The following is a 17,745-nucleotide window of genomic DNA, read 5'->3' on the forward strand; positions in this document are numbered from 1 at the left end:
TATAATTACTAGTTCATTTTCTTTCACGGATACTGGTACAGATAGCCTACACTATGATTCAGTTACAAACAACCCTGAAATCGTAGTGACATAAACAGTTGAAGTTTATTTCTTCCTCATGTCACATCTGATGCAGGTTGGGTGGCCTTCTTCATCTCATAGCCGTGATGCCTAGACTAATGGCCTTTAAGGTGAGCACATCAGAGTAAGGATGAGATGAAAGAGACAAACTGACTTTCAGCTGCTCTTCCTCTCACGTTTCGTTGGCCAGCGTGAGTCACATGGGCCTGACCTAACTGCAAGGGAGGCTGGGAAATAACGAGTATGGATATTTGTTGAGTACTGTCTCTACCACACACATCCTCTGACCATAGGTCAGTTCCAGGATAGTGTATAAAGGGCCAGGCTGGATTAGGTAGATTTCTTACTTGGAACTGCAGGAATGGGGCCAAGAATCCTCCTTCTCAGCATGACTCCTTATACACCTCTTAGTCCTCCCTAACCTGCTTGACTTTTTCTTCTCATAGCACTTATCACCATCTGGCATACTCTACAAATTGCTTATTTTCTGTTTATTATTTATTGTCGCCTACCTGCTGCACTGTAAGCTGCACAGGGATCTTTGTTTTGCTCACTGATATATGCCAAGTCCCTAGAACAAAGCCTAGCACAGAATAGGTGCTCAATAAATACTCGCTGAATGCATGAATAAATGGTCACAGGTGCCGGAGAATGGGGGACAGGATCAGCCTCAGGCCCCAGAGAGACACGATAGAGCAAAGGAGTGGCCTAAGGTAAGGGATTGAGAGTGGAGTGTGAAACGATGGGGTGAGGAGGAGGCTTCCTGATGGGAACTTGTAAGACAAAGCAAGGGTGCTGGGTCCCCTTCTCCTGGAGGGCAGTGGCTAGGAGAGGGGTCATCTGGTGGTTTTACAATGTCTTTTCTTCAGAGTCTTTTCTCCAAACACAATTTATCACAAAAATCCCAAATTTAAACCAGTACAAGTGGTGCTGCTTGGGCTGAAACAGGAAAATACTTCCTCACCTAAAATAATTCCTTTATCACAGATGGGATAACAGGTCCTGAGAGGTCAAAGGACTTGCATATATACATAAATAGTCTTCTGTTAATGCTTCATAAAATTTATTTTAAAAGTGTATTAATAATTATTACTTAATAGTTGTGGCCTGAATTCACTTCACATAGCACAGGTAATTCACCAAATCTCCAACATATAATTGTTTTTCCAGATAAAGGCAACACAGACCTCTCTTGTCTCTCATTTATACGTAAACTGTGGTCACTTTTCAGAGAACATGTAATGCCAAATTTATGAGGCTGGTACACTTCTGGGTTAAATACCAGATTTCTGCTAAAGTTACTCTTTCATTCTTAAATCTTGGGTTGAATTTCAATCTACCTTAAAGTTCAAGGCAATATGATGTTCTGTGGGTTTAGCCATATTAAAGTATGATTTCTTGTTTCCAAGAAAGCATCTGAAAATGAACGGAGGGATTAGGGGGAAATACTGTAAATTAGATACAATATACAAATTAGATTTCCCCTGTTGGCAGCCAAATTTAAAGACGAAGAGAGTGATGCAAGATGTGGAAGAGTCTTTGAAAGAGTTGGGACAGTTAACAAACCCCAAATCCTTCCCACGATTGCTTTTGCTTTCTTATAACCTTCAACTTTTCCTTCATTTCCTTTTCTCCAAGCCCTAGTTTTAAGTTCAGTCTCTCCCTGCCTCTGTGACACACACGTTCACATACCATATACTATGTACACACATTTCTCTAATGACCCCATTTCACCATTTTTCTTTCCTCCCTTTTTGCATTATTTCTAACTATTCTCTTTACATCTTCCTCTTTCACTCTTTATGTTAGTTTACTTATCTCCTCTATCCACATTGTCTCTTTTTCTGTTATTTTTTATCTTTTCTGTTTTCATCACTCTCTCTCTATTAATTAGTTTATTAAGTTAATTCATTAAGCACCCCTAAGGACAAGCTGCAATACAAAGTATGTAGAATTATAACACATCTTCACATGTATTATCAAGGTTCTTTTGATCCTTTTACTCCTCCAGTCTTCTATCCCCTCTTTTATGTCTCCTCTGTTAACCTTTGTCATAATGGGATATCAGTAGATTTCAAGTTTTCTTCTGGTGACTAAAAAAAGATTTCCTTGAATCATGGGAATTAAAACCAGATATTGCATCTTTTAGCTTAAATTAAAAGTATGATATCAGCATTGTGTACATTTGGAAATGCCCTGCCTGGCTATGGCAAGGTCTAATAGATGAGACAGACATGTGAGGCATGCCCTTTCTGTCTGTGCTAAGAATATCTTTTAGCTTGTGACTTCTGGGCAAATCTGGGTATGGCCTTATTTTTGCTTCTAGTTACCATGTGGTTTTTCTTCTGAGATTTGTCAAAACACTTTCTTAACACCAAACTACAGTTTTTTGTCCTTGTGTCCTAAGGACATATCACATGTTCTAAGTAGCTGAAGACCTGAGTTTCCCAGTCCTAACCCTAGAGAAGTCCCCACTGGGAACTCCAAACTGGGGACAAGACCAAGAGTCAAAACTGACATGGGTCTGGCTCCAGGATGTCTCTTGTTAAGTCTCCCTGCCTCCCCACTTTTGCTCTTAAATCCACGGACAGTGTCTTGTTGGTGGCCTCTTTAGGCATGGCATGAGCTTTTTTTTTTTAAAGATTGTCACTTCAGACTACTTTTTAAAAAATTTATTTATTTATTTATTTTTGGCTGCATTGGGTATTTGTTGCTGCACGCGGGCTTTTCTCTGGTTGCGGCGAGCAGGGGCTACTCTTCATTGCGGTGCGTTGTGGTGTGTGGACTTCTCATTGCGGTGGCTTCTCTTGTTGTGGAGCATGGGCTCTAGGCGTGCGGGCTTCAGTAGTTGTGGCTTGTGGGCTCAGTAGTTGCGGCACGCAGGCTCTAGAGCGCAGGCTCAGTAGTTGTGGTGCACGGGCTTAGTTGCTCTGCAGCATGTGGGATCTTCTCGGACCAGGGATCAAACCCGTGTCCCCTGCATTGACAGGCGGATTCTTAACCATTGCACCACCAGGGAAGTCCCATGATGTCTTATTTAATAGGTAATTGTCTTAGGGAAGAGTTGTAGTGCAGATAATCAAGAAGCATTGCTAATAATAATATCCATAAAGAAATAAAGCCAACTGCTCTGGAAAAATCTTGAAGTACTGGGTACTGAATTCCATTTTCATGATAAACTATAGATTTCCACTTTAAGATAAACACTTTAGTTTGAGAAGGTTATTAGGATGGTAATTAACCAACAATCCAGCTGACTACATTTAGAATGCCGGCAGGGTTCAGAGTGAAATCTTGTGGATTTTGTTCCGTATGGCCTAGAGTATTTCTGTGTGATTGCACACTGGATGAATTGCTATCTGCTTACACGTCTGTTATCTTCAGAGAAGCGAACAACTGTGACTAGCTAGTTTCATTATATTTATACCTCATTATTGACATGATTTTTTTCCCAGTTATTTTATTGCTCATTAAAGATGACTTTGTTCTCTAAACATGTGTTCAGTGAATAATTATGTGAGAAACAATGCCATTTTTCCTAAACTGTTTTCTCATCCATTGTCATCTGACTGTTTACTGCCTCTTACTCTTTGACACAATTAGCAAAGGGAAGAAAGGTCCTACAGTTTTTCTCTAGTCCTTATTATGCTTTATGTGAGGAATATAGTTTTGGTTGCTTCTGATGTGCTTTAAGTTGCCCACCTTGTTCTCAGTGTTCTCAGATCTATTTGTATCCCTTTAGAGTTAGGCCAACCTAAGTCCCCCATTGATGCTGGGCGATTAGGTCTTCCAATCCCCTTTATCATATTACCATGGAAATATACCACTTCTTTCATTCATCTTAGATCTGCTCTAATACTCATATCATCTCCCAGTCTCTCTCTTGAAACCATCTTTCCATCCATCTCTCCAACAAGTATTTATTAAGATCCTATTATGGAGCCAGTATGATGGGTTATGGGGATATAGAAGTGAATCTAGTACTCCCTTCAAAGAAACCTGCTCACCCCTTTTGGAAAGAGGCAGAAAAGACATTGGGAAGCTTGTGTTTTGTGCTGACAGGGCTGAAAGGGGGAAGCTGAGCACTTCTAAAGATTAAAAAAAAAAGTAGTTTGGCTTTGTTCTTGCCACTTTGTTTTGACTAGGCCCTGTATTTAGTATGTATTTAAATCACTGGGCCCACACTCTTCCAGAAGGGCTGCATTGGAGTTGGGCCTCCAAAAACTGAGGCAGAGCCCCTTGGCCTTACTGCCTGTTTCTGTCTAGAACCACACCCTTGGTGTCAGGCCAGAAGTGGATGAGCCTTGGGGCCAGGGAGGGGCGAGCCAACATGTTCAAGGCTGTATTTGCCTCCATGTCAGTCTTTGCTTACGACAATAAAAATGATCAAATGAGCCTGTTTTTTATATTCCTGTTGGCAGGAACTGTGTATCATGTTGTTTTTGCCCAAAGCACTTTTTTTTTTTTTTTTTTAAGTGGCCAAGTTTGAAGCCTGAGAAATTGAGTCTTGGGTCAAGAATTTGGGATAAGCTTTGAGGGTTGCTGTCGACCCATAATTTTATGTAGGTTTTGCTGGTGACACCCAATTCAAGGTTCTACAAAATTCAGGAATGTACATTATTGGTCAAGAAAAAAAGATACTGAAATTCTTAGAGTTTAGAAAAAGTCTTCTCTTCCACAATGTAACTGTCTAAACAACTTGGGCCAGTTGAAATCAGTTTTCATTTACTTTTGAATATCTGTGATATATGCTGTAATGGGAGCAAACAAGGACTTAGCCACTTCCCTTCGTATAAAAAGTGACTTTGTACAGGTTATTTAGCCTCATCCAAATCCTCCTGCCAGCACGCTCACAGTTAGCAGTGGATGTCTGGGAAGAAGCCAGTGTGTGTCCCAGTTGGGGGTGTTCAGTCAGCGACACTTTTATGATACTGGAGAAAGGTAGATGGAGTTGGAAAAGCAGCCCAGAGCCCTTGAGTCTCTCATTCCTTCAAGACTCTTGTTTTTGTTTTTTCAAGCAAGGTCTATGAATATTAGTGATCTGGTTGGTTAGGAGTGATCAGGCCGTGTGAAAACTGGCTGCTGTCACCTCGGTCCATGAGTTTTAAAAGGAAAACATAGCATCCTACTAAGGAAGGGAGCCCATGTAAGAAGCCTCTAAGTTCAGGAGGTGTTTGTTAGGGGTGTAACAGTGCAATACAAGGTTCTGTAGGCCTGGCTGGCCTCTCTTCCCTTCAGTCAATGCTGAAGATGTGCTTCCTTTTTTCATTTTCCAAATGCCACTTTTTATGTTGCAATCTACCCTTTTGGCTTCTGATTAAATAAATGTATTTTTATTGTTTTCAAGAGAGAATTTTGTAGACACTAATCTTATCCCTGGCTGGCTTGAACCCTGTTTGGATCTACCCTCAATCTCCTTTTTCATTCCTTCCCTCTCTCTTTTTCTTCCTCTCTCTCTCTGTCTGTCTTTCAAATCTTTGTACTCATAACTTATAAAAAGTTAACCCCAACTGTTTGCAATGCAAATGTACTTGAATCCAATAGATATATTTTGTTACAGGGTCCATGAAAGATTATTTCTGGTTTGTTTTTCTATCAAGAGAACCCTCACCCTAAAAGTGTATTTCCTTATTGAAATAATGGAACGAATTGATTCATTGATTTAGAATGGGTATGCCCTTAGTTTGGGATGGGCTTGGTATTAAAAAAAACTAGAAACATCTTCTGGACAGTTTGGGGCAAGTTATATGGTGCCTCTGAGAGTCCCCAGATCTCTGAATCTAATCAAAATAAGAAGCATAGAACAGCTGAAAGGAATCACACGCATTCTCAGGCACATGTGGCAAACAAGACCCAGGTTTCTTGGGGGTGGAATATAGTAGGAACCCCGAAATTCTGATTATCAGCCTAGAAAGACCCAATTAATTTTGATTGTGAAACTGGAAGTATGCCACTTTAACCTGTATGAAAGTTACATTAAATAAAAAGAAATGAAATAAGAAAAACTTTTAGGATCATCCCTGCTTTATCTTTTCAAAAATCATTTGTTACAAACCAAAAGTAGAGATTAGTGATTCTTTTTCTTTTTAAAGGAATAAACATCCCATGGCTCTTGAGGTTTCTGTTCTTATTTGGACAGTGCAGAAAATTATGTTTCAAAATAGCTGATTGGTTTCCATCTTTGTACCCCTCCCAGATGATTTTTCCTAGCACAGCCTAGGATATATGTACATATGTGTATATATAACACTGTGCTGTCCAAAAGAGAAGGAAAGTGTACTGTATGTTAGAAGTTGGGTGCTAAAGCAGGACTGTGGACCTCTAAAGAGAGTTTGAGGTGAGTCATAAAGATGTTTGTTTTTTGTATTTTACAGGGATTGTTGTCTGTGAGGCGCCTAACAACAAACTAGATAAATTCACCGGAGTCCTCTCTTGGAAGGGCAGCAAGCACTCCCTCAACAATGAGAAGATAATCCTGAGGGGCTGTGTCCTGAGAAATACCAGCTGGTGTTTTGGAATGGTTATTTTTGCAGGTACAGAAGACTCTGCAGGGTCTGTTATGGGAGAGCCCTTCCTGAGATCTGCGTGAGCACAGTCTGCGGCTCTCCAGGTTGGATGAGCACGGTGCTTTTATTGCGTGCAAGGTGCCCTTCTGGGTTGACTGCAGAGTGCAGGGCACCAGGATAAGACTCCGCTGCTCTGGAAATAGTTTGTGTGGCCCCACTCTGCAAGGAAACACTGACATCATGAACTTATTCTTTTTTTTTTTTTTTTTAAAGATGTTTTCTGGCTTTATTTATTTATTTATTTATGGCTGTGTTGGGTCTTCGTTTCTGTGCGAGGGCTTCCTCTAGTTGTGGCAAGCGGGGGCCACTCTTCATCGCGGTGCGCGGGCCTCTCACTATCGCGGCCTCTCTTGTTGCGGAGCACAGGCTCCAGACGCGCAGGCTCAGTAGTTGTGGCTCACGGGCCCAGTTGCTCCGTGGCATGTGGGATGTTCCCAGACTAGGGCTCGAACCCGTGTTCCCTGCATTGGCAGGCAGATTCTCAACCACTGCGCCACCAGGGAAGCCCCATGAACTTATTCTTAAGAGTGCATGGGCCTTAATTACTCAGATGCTAGATACCTACTGGTTTTTTTTTTTGGATAGATTTTTATTGGAGTATAATTGCTTCACAATACTGTGTTAGTTTCTGTTGTACAGCAAAGTGAATCAGCCATATGCATACACATGTCCCCATATCTCCTCCCGCTTGAGCCTCCTTCCCACCCTCTCTATCCCACCCCTCTAGGTCATCGCAAAGCACTGAGCTGATCTCCCTGTGCTATGCAGCTGCTTCCCACTAGCTATTTTACACTTGGTAGTGTATGTATGTCGCTACTCTCACTTCGCCCCAGCTTCCCCCTCCCCGCCCCGTGTCCTCAAGTCCATTCTCTATGTCTACGTCTTTATTCCTGCCCTGCCACTAGGTTCATCAGTACCATTTTTATTTTTTTTTAGATTCCATATATATGTGTTAGCATGCAGCATTTGTTTTTCTCTTTCTGACTTACTTCACTCTGTATGACAGACTCTAGGTCCATCCACCTCACTACAAATAACTCTATTTCGTTTCTTTTTATGGCTGAGTAATATTCCATTGTATGTATGTGCCACATCTTCTTTATCCATTCATCTGTCGATAGACATTTAGGTTGCTTCCATGTCCTGGCTATTAATTCAAAAAGAGACATGTACCACAGTGTTCATTGTAGCACTATTTACGATACCTATTGTTTAATTTCTCATTCTCTAACCCCGTCTCAATCATCCCCATCATTATATGTATTAATCAGCCTGCCTTTAAAGTGGAGGATGGGCATGAAAGAAAGCCCCAGCTCTGCTGTTAATTTTGTAGTTTGCCAAGTTCAAGCAATCCTTTTGGAAAAGCCTTCTTAGAGATCCTGCAGTCATTTCTGTGTCTATTTCAGAGCTTCTTCTACTATTCGTCAGCAGGACAGCGGGTCCTGGAAAGACTGTGCATGCTGGAGGTGGGGATAGGACTTGGGGGAGGGGGGGGAGTGCCTCTTCCCCTGCCTGCTGCCACTTTTCCTGTCTCTACTTTGTCTCTAAGGGCCCAAGATGGCACTCGCCTGCTAAGGAAGCTTACAGTAGCACCATTTCATAAAGCCTCTCAAATTTCACTCATGGCTTCAATTGCCAGTCCTTGATTTTTTAAAAATCCTGTTTATTGTGACACCAAATTAAGATGTGTTTTGGGCCCATTGACTATATGTGCAATCAAAACTGGAATGTTCTTCTTAACTGACTTCCTTCAACAGTAACAAAATGTTCATTAAAGACTCAAAACTGTTCCAAATCTAGAGAAATCCTCCCAATTCCTCTTAAATACTCTCAGCTGTGGGTGTTAGCAAGGCTCTTCCTGCTTGGGGCATTGCCATTGTAAGGACTTGAGAAATCCCTAGAAATGAGGCTGTATATACAGTTTTATCTGGGGATGAATCTGGTTTCATAATGTTTTCACCAGATGCTTTTACTCTGTAGTCAGGGGAATAAACCTATGATCATCTATTTCCTTATTTGCATCTTGTATTGAGAAAAAGAATGCTAGGCTTATACGTTAACCTCTCTTTACCTTCCCCCTTTAGTCTTTCCACTTAATGAAGGGGAGATTTCTTGGAGGTCCTCTGATGTGAAGGACCCTCTTGGTTTGCTCCCTATCATTAGAGAAATAGGGGGGTGCATCATCCTAGGAGTGGGCTGTAGCCCAAACTTTTGTTTGCATTTGTGTGATCTTGTTTGGAATGACTAATTCGGAAGTATGGTTCAGCTATAGCATGTTATGCTAGGACAGCTGCTGAGAGCCCCTCAGGGGTCAAGCTTTCCTTCATAATGTTGGCTCTGTGGGAAAATGCTCCTCCATAGAAGAAAGTGGAGTGGTAAGCTGGACAGGTCTCCCTCCAAAAAAGTGTAACAGACAGTTCACAGAATTTGGATTGGACAGATCTGGGTTTAGATTTGTTTACCAGCTGGAGAATGTTAAACCTCGGTTACTTAAACTTCCTAAGCTTTAGTTTTCTCTGCTATAATATGGGGATAAGAATGAATACATTAGAGAGTCACTGTAAAGGCTCAGTGAGGCAATGCATATGGAAGAGGATGCTTGACAAATGCTATTTTCTTTCCTTCCCTGTGTCTCCCTTCTTTCGGCATCAATTCAGAGTGCATTATCTGCGCCATAGGCTGAGAGTTGGGAAAATGAACTGCTCTTGGATCTCGGCAGGGAGGAGTGGGGCATCACCCTCTTTTGTGATGTGACCTTGATGATCACTGGCAGGGGATCTTCATGAGGCAGGTATTTGTAAAGCAGAGCATGCCTACATTGACTTTAGTCTGGGCACAAACGTTAATAGAAAGTTCAACTAGAATAACGGCAGGCAGAGGAATCGTTGGTTTCGTCAATGTCAGAGTTGAACAAATGAGTGTCTCAGAACCCCTAAATCATGAGACATCTAATTTGGGGAACTAGTTCTAGGTGGACACCTACATCTTATGAAAGTTACCCAAAACAAATTATTAACTATTCTTTCTGTATTATTACTCTAGTTATACCTGCCGCTAAGGATTGTGCAAGGAGTATAGTTGACATAAACATGGTTTACTTTACAAATCTATAATTTATGAGGGTCTAATATACATTAACAGCTAGGCCATGCCTCCCTGGTATGGTTTTCCTTTATCTCAAGAGAGGAGAAAGTCCTGTTTCTGAGGGTACAAGTCAGAAGTCTTATTCATTTAAGGCGTCCATAGGAGTCAGCACCATCTTGGTGCATAGTAGGTTTTTGTGCATAGTAGGTTTTTGTGATGTCTCCCATTTGCCCCTCCAGATCTACTCTCACATTTCACACTCTTCTCTCTGCCTTGGGAGGCTGACTTGTATGGTTTACACTAATAGGTTTCCTTGAACTTTGGTCCTATCATTGGGGGTCCCTGGGAAGAGATCAAAGGAAGAAGATTGAGGTCAAGGTATTTATTCCCCCAGACTGCCTACCTTCAAGCTGGCTGGGTCCCTCAACATAAAGTCTCTCTTCCTCTAAAGGCTGCAGACTTTACACAACTCTCTCCTTAGGGTCTAATAACCACCCCCTCCCCTCATCCTACCCTTCTGGTGTAGATAGAGAAACATCTTGATTGCTACTAAGTCCTTGGTTACTGCATTAACCTTTTACTTCTGTACCTCCAATACACCCACTCACACTTTTGTAAAGATTCCCTTTATAAATAAACCTTTCTCTAATTACCCTTGATCATTGTGTCATCTATTTCCTGTTTGGACTCTGAATGAGTCACAGTCTTAAACACACATTGTTTGAATGAGTCAGTGAATTAATGACTTAATGGACTATTTCATATAGCTTTAAAAATAGTGGTTGAGAGCATGAGCCTTAGAATTAGATATATCTGGGTTCTAATTTTGGCTCTGACACTTAACTAGACAAAAAAAAAAAAATCTCAGGCAAGTTATTTAAATTCTTTAATCCTGAGTTTCATTATTAGTGAACTAAGGATAATAGTACCTAATTTTTTGGCTTGTTTTAAGCATTAGTGAGATAATAGGTGAAAAGGACATATGCACATTGCCTAAAACATAGCAGGTACTTAATAAATAAATTCATTCATTAAACAGTTATTTATTGAGTACCTACTATGTGGCAGGCACTATGCTGCTTACTTATTTGCAATTAAGAATGTGAACAAAAAAAGTGGTCTCTTCACTCATGTGGTTTTGAGTCTGGTAGGAGAGAGAGACATTAATCTTAAATAATTGTAGTAATGAGTATATAATCTCAAACTGAGATAAGTGCTCTGAAGAAAAAGAACATGGACTCACAGGAGTATGTAGTGGAGGAATATGAAGGGAAAGAACAAGCTAGCTAAAAGTCACGCCATAGGCAAAGGCTCTATGGTAGGAATGAGGCTGGGGAGGTAAAAACAAACAAACAAACAAACAAAAAAACTTAAGAAAGCCAGTGTAGAGCATGGAAAACTTGGAGGATAGAGATGAACATGTGACTAGAGACAGGGATAGGGGCCGGAACATACAGGTCCTGTGGTCTGTATCCAGAATTTTAGTCTCTATCCTGAGAACATTCAGAAGCCATTGCAAGTTTTTCAAACAGATGGCGTGTGTGTAAGTGTTAAATTTGAAAGTTTCACTCCTGCCTACAGTATTTTTAAAGTTGGTAAATAGGGTCCTGGAAAAAGTGTATGATTCGGGTGGTGGCAGAGTACATGTGGGGAGACAAAGTTGCTAAGCTTTTACTACAGTCCAGTTGAGAGATGATGGTACTTTGGATTTAGGGTGGGAGTGACGCGATAGACTAGACTCTTAGGTTTCTCCCACTTTTCACAACTGGATGGATAGTGGTGCCATTCACTGAGATAAGGAACCTTGGAGAAAGGTCACAAGTTGGGCTTGACAAGGACCACTTGAGGGGCCTTAGAAAGACCAGGTGAAGATATCATAGAGGCAATCAAATATATGGATGTAAATATATGAGTTTAGGGCTCAGAGGAGCAATCTGAGCTGGAGATATACATTTGGCCTACAGATGTTAATTGGAGCTGTGGTCTTAGATGAGATTGCTCAGGGAAGGTGGATTGAGAAAGAAGAGAAGATGGCCTATGCCTGATTCTAAAGAAGTCTCACTATTTAATGGCTGGGAAGAAAGGAATGAGCATAATGGAAGACAAAAAAGAAGCTACCAAAGAGGTAGGCGGGAAAGCAGAACATGCAAAATGGAAGCTAAGGAAAGAATGTGTTTCAAAAGGATGGAGTAGTCAACAGTGTCAAAGGCTGCTGAGAGGTCCAAGAAGGCATGGAGGATATTGATGGTAACACTAGATTTGTTTTGGTGGAGTCACTGGCCCAGAAACTAGCTTGAGAAATGAGTGGGAGATAAAGAAAAAGAGGCTGTTGAGTATGGAAAATTCTCTCAGGACTGTGAATATGAGGGGAAGAAGAGATGTGCGTCAACATCTGTGGATATATTTAAATAAGTGCTTAAGAACACATTCAGTGGATTCTTTGCTAGTCTGTGTGTATGTATGCCTAAGAAATGTAAATTTTTGGCACAAAACTGGTCTGTCAATATTTCAGCTTTTAGCAATCACAAACTCTATTTGCTCTTTGTGATCTTTACTAAAAGAAATACTTCCCACCCTCAATGTCCATATGATTTCAATAAACGATTCTGAGAAAATGCGGGTGGTCTCCTTTACACAGTAGTGGCTGGGAATAGGACACTGGGGTACAATTTCCAACTCAGGACAGTGAATTGTTCGAGACCCCAATCTTTGCTCCAATTTGTCTTTCAAGTAAAGGAGTCTTTTAAGGATGTTCCCATGCTTCCCTGACTTCTAGAATGGCGTATAATTCCATGTGTGCCCCGCTTCTCTCTTTTCTTCCCTTTCCCTTCTCCTCTGCTTTTTTTTTTTTTTTAAATAATTTTATTATTTATTTATTTATGGCTGTGGTGGGTCTTCGTTTCTGTGCAAGGGCTTTCTCTAGTTGCGGCGAGCGGGTGCCACTCTTCATCGCGGTGCGCGGGCCTCTCACTGTCGCGGCCTCTCTTGTCGCGGAGCACAAGCTCCAGACGCGCAGGCTCGGTAGTTGTGGCTCACGGGCCCAGCTGCTCCGCGGCATGTGGGATCTTCCCAGACCAGGGCTCGAACCCGTGTCCCCTGCATTGGCAGGCAGACTCTCAACCACTGCGCCACCAGGGAAGCCCCTCTCCTCTGCTTTTAAGTGCTGCATGGATTGGTGATAATTGTGGAAAGATGAAGTGGAGAGGGAAGACTAGGGAAATCCGATATAATTAAAATGTAATCGCTTCTATTGAGCATCTTCTTTGTCCACAAGGAATTTCCTTAGCAATATAATCTAATATTCTTTGTTAATCATCTAATAATCTACCTCTAAAGCAGTTAATAATATTCTCAGAATTTCTTGAACAAGGCACTTAGTAAATGTCTGACATGGGATTTAAGAGAATTACTTGAAATAAATCTAACAGAATTTAAGACAATTTTTGCCCTTACAAAAAAATGCATATTATATAAATAGTGTGCAATACACAATAAAGGTTTAAATTACTTGCTGTTGTATTGTTTGGAGTTATTTTAGTTTCTCCATTAAAGTCTCCTCACATCTTTTTGGGAAACACATCCAGCATTTGATTTCTTATCTTAACTTTCCATTTTTGACCTTAGTGTTCTGAATTGTGTTTATTACTACATTCTTTTAGACATTTATAAATTATTCCTCAGTTTGACTGACTTCTTAACCTTTAATTGCTTCAAACTATAAGCACATCCATACACAGATTTTTGAAAAATAGCATTTCTTAAACCTTTTAGCTTCAAGTTATGTCTGGATTTTTCCCCTTCTAAGAAGACCAGTTCCCTTGCAATTTCCAGGATTGTTGTTAAGCCAGCAGATGAGAATCATAAACAACTTAATAATAATCCTGCTCTTAATAAAAGTCAAATTATTTTGAAAAAACATATTATTTTCCTTTCAGGAACATTTGATATAAGTAGGAATTAATAATAATAATAATAATAATAATAATAATAATAATAATAATACATCATCTAATCATTTCAAAGTTATATCTTTTTCTTTCTTTTTTTTTTTTTCTTTTGCAGGTCCTGATACTAAACTAATGCAGAACAGTGGTAAGACAAAGTTTAAGAGGACAAGCATTGATAGATTGATGAATACTCTAGTATTATGGGTAAGTTACTGTAACAAAATTAGGCACTATCATTAGTCATTGTTATCTTAATATATTTCTTACATTCTTCTGGGAATTCTTTCAGAAATCTACATTCTCCTTGTGGAATTTGTATTTGGGGACTTTGCATTTGGGGCCCAGTTCTACTGTCTTCTACTTCCTAGATTATGATTTCTCAGCCGTTGGTAGAGTTTCTCATGAGACGTATGTTAGTGCTTATGGAGGCCTTCATGGCCTTGCAAGACCATTTGTTTTTAAAAAACAAAACATAATTTTTAAGGTAGTTTGGTCTTTTGGTCATGTTACATTTGCTCATGCCCTCTCTGCATAGCTTGTGGACAGGGCTGGCTTCACGGATATGTGGCCTGTGAAGTCACACAGGGCCCCCACTCAGAAGGGCCTCACACTTGGCTTATTGATCTGTTGTTGCTGTGTAGAAATTCTTCATAATTTTTGGAGTAGGGGTCCTGCATTTTTATTTTGCACTGGGCCCTGAAAATTATGTAGCTGGTTCTGCTTATAAATCCTCTGAGGCCCAAGTCACTGTTCACCTCCTTCATGAAGACTTCTAAACCTCCTGGGCCCATGGTTATCTCTTTCCTCTGAATTTTTTTTCTCCTCTGAATTTTTTGAAATGATTTTCTCTACCACTTGTGAACTCCAAATAGTCAGGTCTTCTTCACACCCCACCCTTTCATCAGTTAATCTCGTGCTTCCTCATGCTGTGGATCTGATTGTTATCTGACTTTTGTGTCATATTGCTTTGCCTCCTTATATTAGGGTTGAGTTTAGAACATTGACTTTGAAATATGAGGACAGTGAGGACTTTGAACCATGTTTCCCTACCAGCCCCATCACAGACTCACAAGTAACGTTAAAGAATCTGCACTCAGTAAATATTTGCTCAACTGATACGTTATGGTGGGACCCTGAATAAGGAAAAAAGGGAATGAACTCTTTTGGGGCACAAAATATTGGCCAGGCTCTGTGTTTTACTTTCAGTGTCACCCTCAGACCTGGGCTTTCCTCCTCTCATACCCATAGAGTCCATGAGGCCAAGGGGACATTCCCAGAAGGAATGTGCCCACCTCCTAGAATTCCCTATTTAAACGGCCTTGAGCCCACCTGTAGGGCTTGCATGGGGATTGTATATGTATCCACCACAGAGTAAGCTTACTGGTTGTGAAGCAGGCACTGTCCTAGCTTTTTCTACTAGAAAATTGAATGATCCATTGGGGAATTAGAAGCCGAGTCCATCCTAAATCAGGGCATTTGATACCAAGCATCACCAAATTTAATGTTCTTAAAGTAATTTACCTCCATTAATCTGTAGTGTTAGCCATTGAAAAAGAGGATACTGTGAGACAGGCACCAAATTGGTAGGATTTGGGGGATTCACAGTATTACTTTTCTCTAATACCTGGTTTTCTGATATACTTTAAATCAGGTTTTCCTGATTTAAAGTATATTAATATACTAATATATTTTAAATCAGGTTTTCCCCAACTTTGTCTTCTTATGTGCCTATTTTGTCCATGAGCGAATGAAGGAGGCAGTCCTAGAATGCCTGAATAATCTTTCTTGGAGGAAAAAGGAAATAGGAGAGAAATACGTTCCTGTTTTTAGCCCCACTCCTCCCTCAACAGTGACTGGTGTCTGCTCCTAACACGGTGACACTTAGCAAGGTCCCCAGAACATTGTGTTCAGCTCAGGTGTTATATGTTTGGTGATTTTGTGTCCTTCCTTTCCAAGTTCGGGATTTTGGACTTACAAGGGACTGGCCTTGCTGTCTTCCTAGTTGCTTTACCTCTAAAATGTCTGCTTTGCTAATACTGATACTAATCACAATGTAAGAGTTGGCTAACAGTTTTCAGGTTGCTTCCTACTTTTTTTTAAATCTCAGAAGCAACCTGAAAACTGTTAGTATATGTCATGCCGTATTTTAATTAATCCTTATCTTTCTTGTTGACTTTAAGTAAGGATTGTGCAGCTAGGTCTGTAGCCAAGAGACTTGACTAGTCTGAGACAGTCCTTTATTACTGATATTTTCTTCCTTTTGCTTTTATTCCTTGGGTTACCAGATAGTTTATTATTCAAACAGGATGCTTTTGAAGGTGAAAGAAGGGAATACTATTAATATTACGCCTGGAAAATAGATGTAAACTGGGATTGACCAGAGCAAATCAGTACATATGATCTTCTTTACTTAAGCCACTTAAATATATGCACTTTTCACAAATAGAGGATGTGAAGTTATTAGCTTTGTGACCATAAAGAAGTTATATAATCTGTCTGGGCTTCTGTTTTATTTTGGTTTTGGCCTGTAAAGTGTGAATAATGTTTGTTCCTATCTCAGAGAGTCAGTGGGAGAATTAAGTGAGAAAATGTATGTAAAATATTTAGCCAAGTTCCCAACATAAATATATTACATTTTACTTATATGATTAATGATAAGTAAGACGAGCTTTGCATAACTTGCTTTTCAAATGACAATTTCTTGGAGTTAGAAGTGGTAGATTGCCTTGATATGACCAGTTTGGGATTCAAGTTAACCTTAACCAGACCTCTATTCTCATTTCAGATTTTTGGGTTTCTGATATGCTTGGGAATTATTCTTGCAATAGGAAATTCAATCTGGGAGAATCAAGTTGGGGACAAATTCAGAACTTTCCTCTTTTGGAATGAAGGAGAGAAGAACTCTGTGTTCTCAGGATTCTTAACATTCTGGTCATATATTATTATTCTCAACACAGTTGTACCAATTTCTTTATATGTGAGGTAAGATGAGAGTTTATACTTTGGTGAAGCCATTTCATCAAAAGCCTTTGTTCTGTGTAATCATTTTTTTTGTTTTAAAATTACAACAGTGAGATAGATGTCTCCCTCTAACTGCTCATGATCTGCTACATCTGTTACAAATGAGGCAACTAAGCTTTTCAAATCGTTTAACTTTTACATTTTCAAATTACAAAAAATGCATTCTATTTTCTTCTTGACTTGGTTTCTTAGGAATGTTTTCCTTTGGAATACATGGACTATGATATAATCTCATGCAACCTGATGAGTTAGAATTGGGTTGATGTTGGGAAAGAAATGGAAGAATATTTGGGGAGATCTATTGAGATGGTGCCTCTCTGGCACTTGTCTGGCTCCAGATACCTGGATTCAGACCCTATTCTACCACTTACTAGCTCCATAACCTTGGGCAAGTTACTCCACCTTCTAGTATCTCAGGGTCCTCATTTTAAAAATGGAGAAAGTAATAGTTCTAATTAAAAAGATTGTATGAGGAATAAACAAACCTGTAAAGCTCTAAGACAAATGCCTGACACATTGTAAGAGCTTAATGAGTATTAATTTTTACTATTATTATTAGTAACTATTCAGTGAGTACATGAAGGAGTTGAAATATAGTTGGTGGCACTTAGTCATTGTTGAATAAGAAGTATGGTTCATAACTCCCTCTACAACTTGATCTGTCATTTCTAGATTTGGTCCTACAAACTAGAGCTAAAATGGTCTACCTATCTATCTATACATAAGCACACTTCTCTCTGTCTCTGTCTCGCTGTCTCTCTCGCTCTCTGTTTCTCTCTCTATATATATATGTATATACATATATGTGTGTGTATATATGTGTGTGTGTGTGTGTATATATATATATATATATATTTGATAAGGCTTCGAAGTTGGCCCTAGAATCTGTACCTGAGACATTCTTGATCCTAATCCTACCAAGACTGAGTCAGATGGTCCCAAAGACACTGGAGCCAAGATGAGACTTGGTTGTTTGACATTCTTCATCACCAGTATTTTAACAATAAACAAAATCACCAGCTCTAAATCCCCACTAATTTTTACGA

General features: G+C 39.9%; 1 protein-coding gene across 8 annotated transcripts in view; it reads left to right on the forward strand.

The window, feature by feature from the left end:
- Positions 1 to 17,745, forward strand: part of ATP8B4 (ATPase phospholipid transporting 8B4 (putative)) — a 314,688-nt gene that overhangs the window by 210,052 nt on the left and 86,891 nt on the right. For all 8 annotated transcript variants that reach the window (XM_082452990.1, XM_082452991.1, XM_082452995.1 and 5 more), the window contains 3 exons: positions 6,456 to 6,614; positions 13,794 to 13,882; positions 16,464 to 16,660. In XM_082452990.1, coding sequence (XP_082309116.1) covers positions 6,456 to 6,614; positions 13,794 to 13,882; positions 16,464 to 16,660 — 445 coding nt within the window. The remainder of the gene's footprint in view (positions 1 to 6,455; positions 6,615 to 13,793; positions 13,883 to 16,463; positions 16,661 to 17,745) is intronic.

The sequence above is a fragment of the Balaenoptera physalus genome, assembly GCF_965194825.1.
Source record: "Balaenoptera physalus genome assembly, chromosome: 2".
Classification (NCBI taxonomy): Eukaryota; Metazoa; Chordata; class Mammalia; order Artiodactyla; family Balaenopteridae; genus Balaenoptera; species Balaenoptera physalus.